This window comes from Mastomys coucha, unplaced genomic scaffold, assembly GCF_008632895.1.
Source record: "Mastomys coucha isolate ucsf_1 unplaced genomic scaffold, UCSF_Mcou_1 pScaffold15, whole genome shotgun sequence".
NCBI classification, from domain to species: Eukaryota; Metazoa; Chordata; class Mammalia; order Rodentia; family Muridae; genus Mastomys; species Mastomys coucha.
This window is the reverse complement of record NW_022196897.1, coordinates 89,710,033-89,725,445: the sequence shown is the minus strand read 5'-3', so window position 1 is coordinate 89,725,445 and position 15,413 is coordinate 89,710,033. Positions and strand designations below refer to the sequence as shown.

Genomic DNA, 15,413 nt, shown 5'->3' with positions numbered 1-15,413 from the left:
TCTCTTTTCCCCCTGATAAATCCTGCCCTAATTTATTCTCCTGTCCAGCTAGCTCATCACATTGTTGACCAATCAGAGGTGATGGAAAACATTCTTTACATATAAATCAGCATCTGAATGCACAATCCCCCAACATGAGTTTTATTTTCTTGTGTTGTGATACTTTGGAACTCACATGTTCATCTCATGGGATCGTTAGGATAACGATTTGTTCAAGGGGAATGACTAGCTTTCCTAAGTAACAGCTGTGGCTCTAAGAACACAGAGAAGAACCTAAAATACTGTGGAAATAAACAATGGGTTCTTGGGGGTCCATTTGTTTTGTAGGTGGACCTTCTGGAATATTCTCATAATGTCACAGTTGGCTATTATGCTACCAAAGGGAGACTGGTGTATTTGCCAGCTGTGGTGATGGACGTACTGGGTGTGTACGGAGTCAGCAATGTCACTGCGGATCTGAAGCAGCATACTCCCAACTTACAGTCTGTGGCGGTGCTTGCCTCCCCATGGAAGCCCCAGCCTGCAGGTGCCTTCCAGCTGAAGACAGGCAAGTCACCCAAAGGAGAAGGACCCATCATTCCAGGACCAGACAAGCAGATCTCTGTTTAAAAGCCCTACCGCTGGCGGTTTCTCCCCTTATACCTTCAAACTTCCCTGCTCATCATCCAAGTCCCCTGCCTAGTGACTGTAATCCTGGCTTTCTTAGATTTGTTTCCCCATAGAGGCTTTTCTTCCCAATCCACATGCTAAGTACATCACAGCACAGAATACCCTATCTCCCCATGTCTTATCAGTGGCTACTACTAAGACTGGAATGCCTGTAAAACCTAGAGTCAGCTTTTGGTTGTTATTGAAGGAGTCTCCCAACAAAGGCTTTGGCATTTTCTCTCAACTCCCCTTGTGATTTCTGACTTGCAAAGCTTGTAAACCACAAGAGTAGAGAAATCACTGCAATAGGAGCCGTCAGTGGTAGAGGACAATTGATGGTCACCATCCATAGAAATAGATGACACTGTCATCTTTGAGCAGATGTCTGCAAAGTCTCATGGGATAAAGTCATGATATCCTTTGTGTTGGGGAGAACCTTGGGTTCAACCATGCTTTTAATTATTCTCTGCTATAAATCATCTTAAGAGGCATTTTCAAAGTATAATTAAAGCTTGTCTGGTCTTTCTGTTTATTTGCCTAATTTCTGTAACCTAGAAATCATGCCGTTTTGTATATTGGCTGCTATTAAATTTGAGGAACTAAGACAGAGCCTTGGCAAATGCTGACCCGTGGTTCTTCTTCAGTGCTGCAGTTTGTAAGCCAGTCGGACAACATCCAGTCCTGCAGGTTTGTCCAGACGATGGAGCAGAGGCTGCAGAAGGCGTTCCAGGATGCAGAGAGGAAGGTCCTCAACAGCAGGAGCAACCTGACAGTTCAGGTAGGGAGCAGGGGCGTCAGGCTGCATAGACAGACAGCCATACTGCGTATACTGACCAGAAATGATATGGGTCCCCCCATCTAAACTGTCATATACAAATATAAGTTTGTACTCTGGGCAAGTGATATAGATAGTCATGGCATTGGCATGGGCGGTTGAGATCTGGCTATGGCAGGTAGGATTCCGTGTCACTAGGAACCTACCACAGTTCAGGGATTAATATTTGGTTTTTATATATAATGCTCCCTCCAGTCTTTCCAATAAGTCTATTATTAAAGAATTAAACCCAGGGATACCTTGTAAGATGGATCCATTTGTATGTTGGGTGGGGAGCACATGCTATGGTGTGAATGTGGAGTTCAGAGGACAGAGAATGAGTTCTCTCCTTCCAACATGTGGGCTCCAGTGATCAAACTCGGGTTGCCGTGCTTGGAGGCAGGCACCTTCATCTGCTGAGTCATCCTGGGGCCTGTGAATTGATTTTTAAATCACCAACTCCATTGTGATTTTTCTATGATTAAGTGTTGTGTGATTTTTCATTGGGCTAGTTCCAAATTTCAACACAAAAAAAATGATCATCACATGCAAACAAAACCACCCATGAAAGACACCCACATCTTTTATAATGTGGGCTCACTCTCAGCTCAATATTTTACAAATATTATTCTGTGTAATGATCAGACATCCTCTGCGATGTCATCTCCATTTTGTTCAAGTGAGAACTGAGCGAAGGATTATGACTCTCCCAGGTCAGTCACATAGTTGGGAAAGAATGAAGCAAAGATGTGAGCACAAACTCTGTTCTCATCCACCATGCTGTACCAGCATCGACACAATGTAGAAGGGGTATCCCGAGCCCTTGGCAAGTGCACAAAACTTTCCCAGGGAAATCCATCTCCTGGCTAAAAGTGTGAATACCATCAAAAGCCTTTCTCAGACCCATTTGTGTGTGTGTGTGTGTGTGTGTGTGTGTGTGTGTGTAGCTAAGATCTCAGTAAGGACAGATGCTTCTTAATAATATTCATCCAGCCCCCACATTCTCTAATTAATGCTACTATCCTGTGTCTGTTGACTACTGAAGCCTTTGCAATTAGACTGGGGTCTTTTGAATTTGACATTTAGCATAAGTGAATTATCAGCAAAGCCAATACAATGTAGAGAGCACATAATCTAATTTGCAGGAGCAGCTTTCCTTTTCTAGACTCAGGCAAAGTGGATCGGGGAGGATATCATTATGGTGGCTAGGATCTCATTATGACTCGACTCTTACTAGTCTAAGATCTAATAGTCTGTCACAGATTTAAGATTTATGTAAGCAGTGTGACTCAGCTCTTGTGGGAAATCTTTTTCTTCAGGGTTAGATCTCTGGTCTTAGCAGGTCTGTGAACCTAGGTGGTTATTGGTGTAGAATATACTTTAAGAGATTTCTTGAGTGCCTGCTGTTTATTAGATGCTGGAAGATCAGACACCAAGATAAATGGGTTGCCTTGGCCTTCAGCCTGTTTTGAACTGGTTATGGGTCATCGGATGAAATGTAAGGAACAAAGCTTCCTTAGAAAAGACTAGAACAGGTGGCTTGACCATTGCATCTAACTAGATTTGAGATGCTCTTCAACATGTTGGAAGCATTAATTGAATGAATTATCAATTCCATTTCACAACTGGCCTTGGCCATTATGAAGTGATGTTGCTGGATTTAACACTTCTTTTTTTGGTCCCTATACCATCACAGATACCTTCACATTCACCATCTTCCTGGGATCATGGTACTTTGACCTTCAATGTGTTTGTTTCTCTTGGCTCTGTGGTTTTTCCGCTGGTGCCCAGCACCCACAGTTCTGTGAGCTCTTTCCTCTATGCTCTGATCCCTTTGGCTTTAGTTCTTACATGCATGTCTTTGATCCACTTTGAGAGATTTTGGTCAATGATGTTAGGTATAGCTTCAGCTTCCTTCTTTTGTAATGTGGATATTGACTATTAAAAAGATTACCCTTTTCTTCATAGCCCAGTCTTGATAAAAATCGTTTCACCCTATACAAGTGGGTTTTTTTTTTCTGGCCTCTATCTAGACTATTGCACACTCTCAAAAGCAAGATCTTCACCCATCAAAAGACACTAATAACAGAATGAGAAATACGACAGGATTGTGAATCATCTCTCTGCTAAGTGGCTAATATCTAGAACCAGAACTTAAAGACACAGAGAGAACTCCTGCCATACATCCATTAAAAGAAAGTGAATGGGGAAAGAGGCCTGGGATTAGTGCTGTATTTGCCTAGTGTGCATAATGCCCTGGGTTTGAACTATGTTATTTCGAGGAGAGATGGGAAGGTAGGCAATAAAAAGGCTTTGATTCAACACTTAATCATGAGATACCGTTTTACATTTATTAGAATGATCATTCTCAAAAACAAAGCACAACCCTAGAAAAGAGTATGAGTTGTGAGGGCGTGGAGAAGTTAGGAACCTTGTGGACAGCTAGAGGCATGTGGGATGGATAGCCACTGTGGAAAACAGGACTATGGTTGCTTAGCAACCTAAACATGCAATTACAGTGTCACCCAGGAGCTCCATCTGCATATCAAAATGAATCAAAAATGGGAACTAGGAACTAAAACAGGTATCTGTACAGTGGTCAGGATGGCCAAAAGTAAACCACGTGCCTATCAATGGATGCATGAAAACAAATGTAGTCTATACATATGTTAGAGTGTTGCTAAGCCTTCAAACAGGAAGGCCATTCTGGTACCTACTGCAGCACGGGTGGTGTTGTGGGAAATATTAAAAATGAACCGGCTAATTCCCCAGCGGGACCAGACAGTGCTACAGCCGCTGCCACTGGTAACTCTCTCCAGCTAGCCCCTCCCCCAGCCCCACTCCCCACCCCACCCCCACCGCCTAATCTGGCTGAGCCGCTAGTTCCCTCCCACCATTGGAGGGCCACAATACTATGCCCTGGCAGGGTCGCGCCAGCTCTGTCTCACATTCCAGTAACCAAATTGAACCGCCAACCTAGAGGTTAGATATCATAACACCCAGTAACCTGGTAAAATCAAAACTCTTAAAGCTTATAGCTAATCAATCAGATCTATGTATTAATAAAATCACAATTTACAAGATGCCAATACAATAGTTTCAGAGCCAATTGATAATGATAAAAGCTTTATCCCAATTATTCTAACCTTATGATATCATAACTACCTATTGATGGTTCAGACCACGCTGGTTCATGTTCACCTCCATTCTCCTCCCCACCCCGTTCTATCTCCCTGCAACCCTTAGCTTGGCCTCCCTTTCCCTGTCCAATCACAGGCCTCACTGATGTAATTGGACTGAGAAAATCCTGCAACAGGGTGGCATTGAAGTCATTGTGCTAAATGAAATGAGCCAGTCACAGAAGGAAAAGTATAGAATGATTTCTTGTCTGCCAGATACCTAGCGTTGTAGAATAATCAAGAATCTTAGTTACACGATCAACCTAGGAATAAAAGGATGGAGAAGCTGGGTGGAAAAGGATGTTTAGTGGGTAACAGTTGGAGACAGTGAGAAAGTTCTGAAAATGGGTGTTGCTGATCGTTGGCAAAAAAAGAAAATCTACTTAATGCCGATGATCTATGTGTTTAAAATGGTTAAAATATTAAATTCTGTGATATATACATGTATTTTTCACAACAAAAAGATGTTACCTGATTGAATATAGGATGTATGTATGTAGATAAGTTTATATATGTACACATACATATATGTGCATACATGCATATTTATATATTTACACATATCTATATATTACTAGCTTTATGGGTTCCTTGGCGGTCTAGGGAGATTGAGTACTATTGAAAGGTGACAAGTATTCAGAAAATATTCACAATAGAGATAAAGGCAAAAAGGTCTTACTAAGATTTGTTTTTATTATTTATTTGTGTGGTGTGTGTATGTGTTTGTGTGTATGTGCATATGGGTACCCCAGGAAGCCAGAAGAGGGCACAGGATTCCCTGAAGCTAGAGGTACAGGTGGTTGTGAGCCACCTGATCTGGGCCCCGAGGACCAAAGTCAAGTCCTCTGAATGAGCAACAAGTGCCTTCAGCTCTTAACCACTGAGCCATCGCTCTAGTCCCTAGTGAACTCTTCTGAATGGCCAGAAAGAGCTTTCCTAAGCACTTACGGACAGAGGTCTGAATGCTTGTGGCCAAAACACATTCCAGAATTACTTTCTGGGAGGAGAAGAAGAGCTGAGCAGAAATGTTCACTGGGTTGTCCTTAATCAAGGGGTTGTGGCTCTTGGTTGGAGAAGTGAGACAACTGCCTCATTGGGGATGGTAGACAACAGAGTAGATACTCTGCACAGTTTCTCAACATCAGGGACTGAGCAAAACTGAGGTGAAGTTCAGTAAGCCAGGTGGGAAAGTCGGTACTCAAGGGGACCTTGAGAATTCCATAACCTGCCTCAGCAGAATGTGCAGGCAGGGACAGTACAGTCCCCAGGCTATACCAGGACTGGCTTACAGTTTCAGAGGTCCAGTCTATTATCAGCATGGTGGGAAGCATGGTGCCCACAGGGAAGGTGGCCTGGCATCTGCTCTCTGACCTCCCTTCCTCTCTCCCATGCCCCTTTAGCTAACACCACTGGACAAAGAAACCATTGTGTAGTCCTTGAGGGCTGGTCTGCAGGATGCCCTCTGTGACATACACTGCACACAACCCAGCCAAAGCTCCCTGATGAGCAGTGATTTTTCTCCTGCTCATGTTTTTCAAATTTTTGAGATATTTTTATCCATACATTGACCCAGAAAACCTCATTCCCGCCCCCAGCAACTAAAAAAATGAAATAAGATGAGCATGAGAAGAAACCCATGCTAGCTTATAGAACGTTTCTCCCCATAATCCACACCAATTAGTGGTTCACAGAACAAAAAAAAAAAAAAAACCCTGCTCTATAAAGGATTTATCTTGTATTTCTGAATCCCTGTTATGCCTGTATTTAGTCACCCTGATCAAAATACCAGGTGCACATTCCTTTTGATATGAAGCTCCCAGAACATTTGCCAGTCGGGCTCTCCATTGATATCTATATGCTCAGCTTTATACTTCCAGACAGTTTAGCCTATAGAAAAGACACACGAATAGTTAAAAGCTGAAAATCAAGACTACTTGGGTTCAAATCCTGACTGTTACTGTCTTAGTTTGGGTTTTATTGTGAAGAGACACTGTAACCAAGGTAACTCTTATAAGAGAAAACATTTCATTGGGACTGACTTACAGTTTCAGAGGTTCATTCTATTATCACCATGGTGGGAAGCATAGCACTGTGCCGGCAGACTTGGTGCTGGAGGAGCCAAGAGTTCTACATCTTGGTCCAAAGGCAGCCAGAAGGAGACTGTAATTCCACACTGGGTGGAGCTTAAGCAAAGAGACCTAAAGCCCACTCCCACAGTGACACACTTCCTTCAACAAGGAAACACCTATTCCAACAAGACCTGTTCCTCCTAATAGTGCCATCATGGGCCAAGCATTCAAACATGAGTCTACAGGGGCCAAACCTATTCAAACCACTAGTTGTGGATAAGCTTTATGACGCTAGGTGGATCCCTGTAACTCTAGGCCCTGTTTTCCTCATTCCTGAAAGACAGTCATAAATGGACGCTCCTCCCAGGGTTAGATCAAAACGGAGATGAAGTGCCCATAGCCCAGTGCCTGGCATGCTCCTGCAATCTGTAAACAATGACTTGCTATTCTTTTTTCCTCCTTGCTGTCTCCCCACTGCCCTTCCATCGCAACCCACGACTTCTGTTGAAACGTCCCTTCCTCGGCCTCCATGGCACAGACCCTCACCTTATTTGGCCTGTCTCCTTCCCCTTTGCTCCTGTGTCATTCAGATCGTGAGCACGTCCAATGCCTCCCAAGCCGTCACACTGGTGTATGCTGTGGGCAATCAGAGCTCGTTCCTCAACGGCACCGTGGCCAGCAGCCTCCTTAGCCAGCTCTCAGCTGAGCTGGTGGGATTCTACCTCACCTACCCTCCACTCACCATCGCTGAACGTGAGTACGTGCGCCACAGCCTCATGCAGAAGGGCCCTGGGGTTTCCTTCCCTTGGGGATCTTTCTCCACAAAGTAGAAGAGCCTCTGTTGTGCTGCGTTGTATTATCTTGAGCAATTGAGAATGCAACAAATGTGAGTTGAATTGACAAAAAGTTCATTGCACACTGCAAGAAAGCCAATGTTTGATGTTTACAATAGGCCTATCAGGCAGGTGTAAAACTAGAAGAGAAAATTGAAGCCCCCGCCCCCACGCGAGTTTTCACAGGCTATCCACTCTCCCACAGCTAATAGGGCTGCATGGGGACCTGTGCTCTGAGCACTGCCTTCCAGGTTGCCATGGTTTCCTCTCTCCTCCACAAATGTTCCTAGACCTTCAGGTCCAGTTGGCTTCAGACTTTGTGATTGATTCGTGACTCTACTTGAAGTCTCCATAGTCCGAGGCCTTGGCTCTCTTGAATGCCTGTTACATAATCCTCATTACTGCATGGTCAACATAGACTTGGAAGATAGTGCAGCCCACGTTTGTCATTACACACTTGACAGTAGCCAAAGGGAGTGATGGTCTCTACCCTACATTTAATCATTACATTTCAAAAGGTCACTGGCAGAGATTTCCTCTTAAAATATTCCTATTAGCAAATGTATTTCATAGTTTCTTTCTGTACTTGTTATGATACTATAAATAAATGAGATTCTGTGTGTGTGTCTGTATGTGTGGGTATCTGTATGTGTGTGTACGTGTGTGTATGTGTATGTATGTATCTGTGTGTACGTGTATGTGTGCTGTCTGTATGTGTATATGTCTGTATATATGTCTGTATGTGTGTATATGTGTGTGTCTGTATGCGTGTCTGTATGTATATGTGTGTATCTGTATGTGTGTATGTATGTCTGTCTGTGTGTCTGTCTGTATGTGTGTGTATGTATATGTCTGTATGTGTGCATGTCTGTGTGTGTGCACATGTGCACATCTGTACGTGTGCATGTAGAAGATGTACTTGTCACCTAGCAGCCACTGAGAAGTTTTTTAATATATGTTTACTTGAAAGATCTTATAAATTTTTAGGCAACAAGGATGACTGTGGACTTTATAAAAAAATTATGTCAGCCAGGCAGTGGTGGCACACGCCTTTAATCCCAGCACTTGGGAAGTAAAGACAGGCAGATCTCGGAGTTCCAGGCCAGTCTGGTCTACAGAGTGAGTTCCAGAACAGCTAAGACCACACAGAGAAACCCTGTCTTGAAAAACAAACAAACAAACAAAGTCATAAAGGATAGCAGGATGTCATGGGGCAGCAGGTGCTGGAGTTTCTTTCACCAGCTTGGTACTTTGGTAATAATCACAGTTAAGTTGAACTGAACAGCAGGGGTGGGGAAATGGCTCAGTTGGTAAAGTGCTTGCTGTGAAAGCCTGAGAATCTGAGCTTGATCTCAGTACCAATGTTAAAAAAATACATCTGGTGAGATGCTCACAGCTGCAACACAAGCGCTGGGCACAGGAGGACCTATCCCTGGGAGCTCACTGGATAGTCAGGCTAGTCAAATCCACAAGCTCAAGGTTTAGTGAGGACTCCTGTCTCAGAAAATAAGGTAGAGAGCAATTGAGGAAGACACTTGCCACCATCCTCTGGAGTACACATACATGTGTACCCATGCACACACGTACACACATGTGTGCACACAATGTCCATTACATGTGTGAATTCTCACCGTCACTATGTTGGTAAAGCAAAATAATAACTTCTCCTCCCAACACTGGGGTACCACATGTAAGCCCTTAGCACTGGAAAAATCCCTTTTAGAGAGAGCCATTCCTTATGACCTTCATGGTGCTAGATAATCTCTACAGGGAAAACCCCCACTATGACAGGCTGCACCTGAGGGTGCTGAGTAAAACTGCCCCATTTAAGAAAGTTGGAGGGGAAACTTCAAAAAGACAAACTCACAAAACCGAGCTCCCTGTACAAGTTGTCCCTTTTCTGAGTCACTTCTATACATGATGAGATAGTTTGACCCGTGTGCCCCAGAGTTCTCAGAAATGGCAGTACAGGGCCTAGCTACTTGCCAGCTTGTCACTTCTGTTTCCCTTGATAATTTTTACTCATAAAACCTATCAAAGAAATTTGATGTGTTTTTTAATTTATTTTAGCACTGGAATATCCCAACCTCGACACATCAGAAACAACCAGAGACTACTGGGTCATCACAGGTAACCTCTTAATTTTGTAATTCCCTCTTAGCATCACAGGTTTGTCTAAAATGGTGCCATTTGGAGACAGGATCTACATCTTTGGTCCTGCCTTATAAGTCAAGGGATTCCTTCTATAGGGCTGGAAGAGCATGGGGAAGCAAGGAAAGGACCCTGAAGATAATTACTAATAACAGCTCAAAGCCGTTAGCTCAGCCTTTCGCACACAGCAGCACCAGTAAGTGACGTCTGGGGCATGTCTGTGTGAGTGGCTGTCTGAACAGACAGCAGGCCTTTCTGAACTGCCCTGTGAGACCCAAATCAAAGCTAGAAGAGGGCCGTATGTGCACTGCTCCTTCTTGGAAGCCCCACACCAATGCCAGTGTGCTGATGATGAGGTGGAGGGGAGTCCAAGAGTCAGAGTGTTCTGGTGGCATTTTCTCCTTTCCCCTTGACATTTCTCAGCTGAACCTTAAGAAACAGCAAAGGCATTCTGTTTGTGTTTTTCAAAAGCCACACAGTGGCTCTAAAATGAGGAATGACATTATTGAGGCAAATGGAGAAGACAGATGTGTGTAGGAGCAAAGTGACCAGCCCAGCCATCAGTGTGTAGACAACTGAAAGTTACATTCTCAATGTTCTAAGAGTCTGAGACCAAGGTGCCTGTACATTTGTGCCTCCCTCCCATCTCCTTAGCTTGAAGTTGGTCACATTTCCTGCTTATCCCCACCTGTTCTTCCCTCTGAGCCTGTCTGTGTCCTGATTTCCTTTCCTTATAAGGACACCAGACACATTGGATTAGGGCTCATATGTGTGACCTGATTTTAATTTCATTACCCCTTTAAAGACCCTCTCTCCAAATACTGTTATCCTCTGATATTCTGGAGGCTAGGGCTCACACACATGAATTTGGAGAATATAGTCCAGCCCATCATGAGGAGGCAGGACGATCCTCCAAGGCATGGGAATATGTCTGGTTGAGTGGTCACCCTGAATTCTCCTCCCTTATTCATTGACCCTCACTGCTGTCCCTCACAAGCAGCAGGTAGACTGTTGCCTAAAATTCCATCCAAGCAGTTCTCACCCTGCTAGATGATGCCTGCCTAGGCTCCCTCCTAAAGGACAGATCACCTAGGTCCCCACACCGCAAGGTCTTCAGTACACAGGTACACAGAGATCATTTCAACTGCCAAAAGAACTAACAAAGCACATTTTTAACAGATTAGAAACCGAGGTGCAAGCCTGAAAGAGAAGGGGGGGCACTAACCAAGCAACACATGAGCCAGTGGGTTACATAACGATACAGAATCGTGTGTCCTCCTCAAGCAATGGTGTCTTTCCCTTCACAGGCACCTTTTCTGAACTTTACCATTCACATTCAGTGATCATAATCCATCCTTAAACACGGGCTGCCCTTGACAACCACCAGTGGCACAACCTCTGCATCTCCCCATGTCTTCATTTTAGTGGCATTACCTTAAGAGAAAGCCACACTCAGTGTTGCTTCTGAGCTCCCCTGCGACTTAACTCTCCACACTCGCGTAACCTCCTTCCTCGCTGCTGTTGTTAGCATTGCAGTTGGCGATGGAAACACTCTGGTGGTGGCATCGATCAGTTAGGACTTGTGAGGAACTGGAACTGTTTTTGGCATGACCCTTTTGCCTTCTATCGGAACCAGGACCACTTTACAAACTCCTGGGCAGCTCTGCCAATCTGCTGTACCACAAAAGGAAAGGTTTGTGACAGGGAGCTAGGGACAAGGGTATTTGCTCAGCTGTCCTGCCATCTGCAAAACCTGCAATTGGTTTTATAGAAATGAAGCAAAGATAGAGATACTCAGATATTAGTGACTAGGGCCTGGAGAGAGATAGCTCAGTCGGTTAAGGGCTGGTCATGCATGCAGGCATGAGGGCCTGGGTTAGATTCCCCAGAACCCACATCAAAGAAGAGGCAGAGGTGGACAGATCACTGGTGTTCACTGGCCAGCCAGCCTAGGTAATCAGCAAGCCCACAGGATACTGTCACTAATAGATGTAAGAGGCCATCTCAGGTTTATACATCTGCTTTTGTTTCACTCACCAGAGACGAAATGTCCTAGATCCAGTAATGTGTGACTTCCTCTAGTCTCACCTCAGCTTCTTACTGTGTCCTAGTGCCAGTCCCCTGGGGCCCCCGGGGTTTCTCACGCTCTCCTGTAGGATGAGAGGGCATTAGCTGAGCATGGAGGCTCTTAGAGTTTGAATGTGTGGGATTCAACCATACTGAAACAGTTTAGCTCAAGTGCAGGAGGCTGACCCATGCCTGATGGTGATCTTAGAGCCAGTGTGATTACAAATGAAATGAGAAGGGAAGGGTCACAGTCCTGACATTTGGACCCAGCTCCTCTGAACACAGCCAGGGACTTGCAATGCCTCTTCTAGTCTAGATCTGTAGTGACTAAGAATTGGTGGCAAGAGGGCCCTGGCAGATGTGCTGAGGGCTCTGAGCTACTGTGTCACTGTGAGGGAAGTGTGTGGGTACACACACCTCCATTGCCTTCCAGGAAAGCAGACAGATCAACGAGAGTGTGCTGGGGTTCTTATGGGAAGGTAGGGGAACCGCATGCAGGGCCATAGGCCCATTCCTTTCAAGCCATTCTTCCTTTGTCGAGAATGTACCTAGCAAAGCAAGGGGTTGGGGGGATGTGACAGCAACATCTCCCTCATTGTGATGTTCTAACAAATGTCCTATAGTACTACGATTAAAGGCATTATTTACTAAATTCTTTCTTATTCACAATCAGTAGTTCAGTAGGGAACTGAGGCTCCTAGGAACTATATGGCTTGACTCAGGAAGGGGAGCCATGACTCAGACTCAAACCCCTGCTTCTGACCTCCAGCTCCACCCAGCTGACATAGAGAAGAACCCATGTTATTTCTGGAGAGCTGCAGTGACACACTCAAGCCATTTAGGCACTGACCACTGCACTTCTGGGAGTAAGTCCTACACTCTCTAACACTCCTAGGGGCATTTTTTAAAAAAGAGAAATGCACTGGAAATACATATAGGGTAAAATGCCCCCTTTTAAGCATCTTAAACTTACAGTTCAGTGGCATAGAGAATGTCCATAATACAAGCAACCACTAATGCCTAGGACATTTCCACCTCCTAGAAGACTGTCTGCCTTTGAATCATGACTGAGATTTCCAATAAAGCAATCTGTGACACACACACACACACCCTTCCTCTTGTCCACTGGTCAGAGGAGGCCAAATTAGAAACCATATTTCAGTGCTTTGGCCTGTAAATTAACCAGATGAGGTGTTTTTGAGTCAGCAGGTCCACAGACTCTCCTGTCTGAGGTAGGAAACCCTGGAAACCCTCAGTCTCTGATAGCAAGAGCAACACAGCATCATTCATCTCTGTTTTCAGGGTTTGGGTTATAGTTAGAGACAAGCTAGAGTCTCTCACCAGGGCCCTAGAGCCATGCTTTATACCCTCGGGGGATCACTTGGCATTTATGGCTTCAAAGAAATGATTTCAGAGACCCAGCTGTGGGTTTTATTTCTCTCTTGATCCGAGTATGAACGTCATCTTTGATGGCTTAGTCTGACCCTGTGTGGATTCAAGCATTGGTACTGGCTGAAATGCAACACCCTGCCAGATCAGTGGCTACAGAAAACATGCTCTTTAGGAGGGACTGTTTTGTATCTTGGTGGATGGATGATATTCATGATACTACTCTAGACTATGTTAGAACCAACTCTATTAAATGCAGAATCTTCCATCCCATTCCCAAGCCCTTGTGAGTTTTGAGAAAAAAAAAAAGAGAGAGAGAGAGAATCAATTTGAACAGTTAAAATTTAGGATGCAACTGTGTCTGAAGGCACTGCTGGCAAGTTTGGGGTGCAGATGCTTCCCAAGAGATGGAGAACAAGGATGGGACTCTGGATGCAGATGAAAACAGGCACTCTTCCTTGTAGAAAGCTCTAGAGAGAACTTAGAGCTCATTAAAACTCTCATCCATGCACTGGCAATGACTTGCAACTCCACGGTCATCGTCTCTCCTGTTGTCCCCAGATAGTTCAAGTAATAGCTACTGAGATACAGCCAAGGAAAGGGAATGGCCAGAAAAGGATCCCGCGTACCTTCCATGGATGGCGCCTTATGCATTCTCTTCCTTTTGATCTTTAGAGCCCATTAGCCATGTACTTCCTCTGAGGTACCTTTCCTTGCCCTTTCTACAGAGGACTATCTCAGTGGCTTGCCAAAGGCTCCTTGATTGATAAGAAGTGAGAGGCAGCACACTCCTTCCATTAGGCTGTTCTGTTCTTGATTGGGAGAGGACCTGAGGGGCTCTGGGATAGCTTTATGGATAGCAACAGAAGGATCCTAGCTAGTAGGCAGATATAAGGCTACTGAACAGCAGAGTTTGCCCAAATTCATGTGCTCAGGTTCCAGGATGGCTCTACGAATCCTCCACAAAGCTGTTGAGAAAGAGAAATAAGCCAGGGTTTGCAAGTGAGAACCAACCCAAACCCAAAGCCTGTAGCTCGGCCATGTCTCTGGTGGACTCTTTGCATTGCATAGCATCTTTGAAAGTCTAGATTTGATGCAGTAGGTGTTCTAGATACCACAGCTCATGGGAGAAAGACACAAGCTTAGGAGCTATTCCAGCTTGGGTTCATACCTTGACTCTGCTACTTAGTAGCTGCCTTGGGCAGGTCACTAACTTTCCCAACATATGTAATACATGGGCAAGGATTCTTAACTCATGATTTGCCTTGGAGGAGAAGTGAGGCCAGGTTGTGGAGAAGTAGATAAGGTGGGCCAAGCCCCAGTGTAAGTTAGGGCACAGTAGCCCTTCTCGGCCATGTGGGGCAGGTGGTGGTATAGTTATGGAGTCTGTGCTCTGAGCAACCCCTCTGCCTTCTGGATCCTCAGTGCTCCAGGGTGTGGACAACTCGCTGGTGGGCCTGCACAACCAGAGCTTTGCCCGGGTCATGGAGCAGCGTCTGGCTCAGCTGTTCATGATGTCCCAGCAACAGGGCCGGCGTTTTAAACGTGCTACCACCTTGGGGAGCTACACCGTGCAGGTAGGTGTGTGCATTGACTTTTTTAATAACTGTGGGGGGGGGGTGTTTTCTGGGACTAAACAATTCCATATGCCCAGAGGCATCTTCTTGCTGCCAACTGACTTCCTCTGAAGTTTTCAAGGCTGAGTCAGTATCTCTTTCATTGTTAACAATTTGATTACCAGGAAGGGAGTCTCTATACATTCAGGTACTCACAAAGCAAAAAGTTCCTGTGTCATCCCAGACCCTCCTGTCAGTTCCTCATACCTACCAAAGAAATTACTAACACAAACTTCTCTGGGTTAGTTTTCTCTGCATTTTCTCATTGCTCGGGGCACTTGACTGTAGCTCTCCAGAAAGTCAGAGTGAAGCAAGTGGGGTTTCTTTTGTCCCTTGCAAATCTCTCTCAATAGAAGCTTTAGGTTGCCTCTGACATCATACCTGGGTAAATCTTGGTAAGAAACCCTTATCAAGTTGGAAATGAGTGAAGTTAACAGGAGGATCCTGTGGCTCACGAGCCAGCTAGCCTAGCTGAATTCGGGAGCTCCAGTTTCAGTGAAAGATCCTGTCTAAAAAATAATAAAAAGGTGGAACGTGATGGAGGAAAGCTCCTAAAGCTAGAGCATGCACACACATACGCACACACCACATACATATATACAGACAGAGACATACATACACACACCACATACATATATACAGACAGA

At 44.8% G+C, this 15,413-nt stretch overlaps 1 protein-coding gene and 1 long non-coding RNA gene across 9 annotated transcripts in view; one reads left to right on the top strand and one right to left on the bottom strand.

The window, feature by feature from the left end:
* Positions 1 to 15,413, top strand: part of Kiaa1549l (KIAA1549 like) — a 264,527-nt gene that overhangs the window by 163,899 nt on the left and 85,215 nt on the right. For all 7 annotated transcript variants that reach the window (XM_031371205.1, XM_031371204.1, XM_031371203.1 and 4 more), the window contains 5 exons: positions 328 to 547; positions 1,293 to 1,426; positions 7,301 to 7,463; positions 9,614 to 9,673; positions 14,576 to 14,727. In XM_031371205.1, coding sequence (XP_031227065.1) covers positions 328 to 547; positions 1,293 to 1,426; positions 7,301 to 7,463; positions 9,614 to 9,673; positions 14,576 to 14,727 — 729 coding nt within the window. The remainder of the gene's footprint in view (positions 1 to 327; positions 548 to 1,292; positions 1,427 to 7,300; positions 7,464 to 9,613; positions 9,674 to 14,575; positions 14,728 to 15,413) is intronic.
* On the bottom strand, positions 7,478 to 11,863 carry LOC116090582. Of its 2 annotated transcripts, none has more exons than XR_004118732.1 (3): positions 11,732 to 11,863; positions 11,129 to 11,368; positions 7,478 to 7,628 (listed from the first exon to the last, which is right to left on the bottom strand). It is a non-coding gene; the product is annotated as an uncharacterized LOC116090582 (long non-coding RNA). The 2 variants fall into 2 exon arrangements; XR_004118733.1 differs by having other exon boundaries at positions 11,129 to 11,365.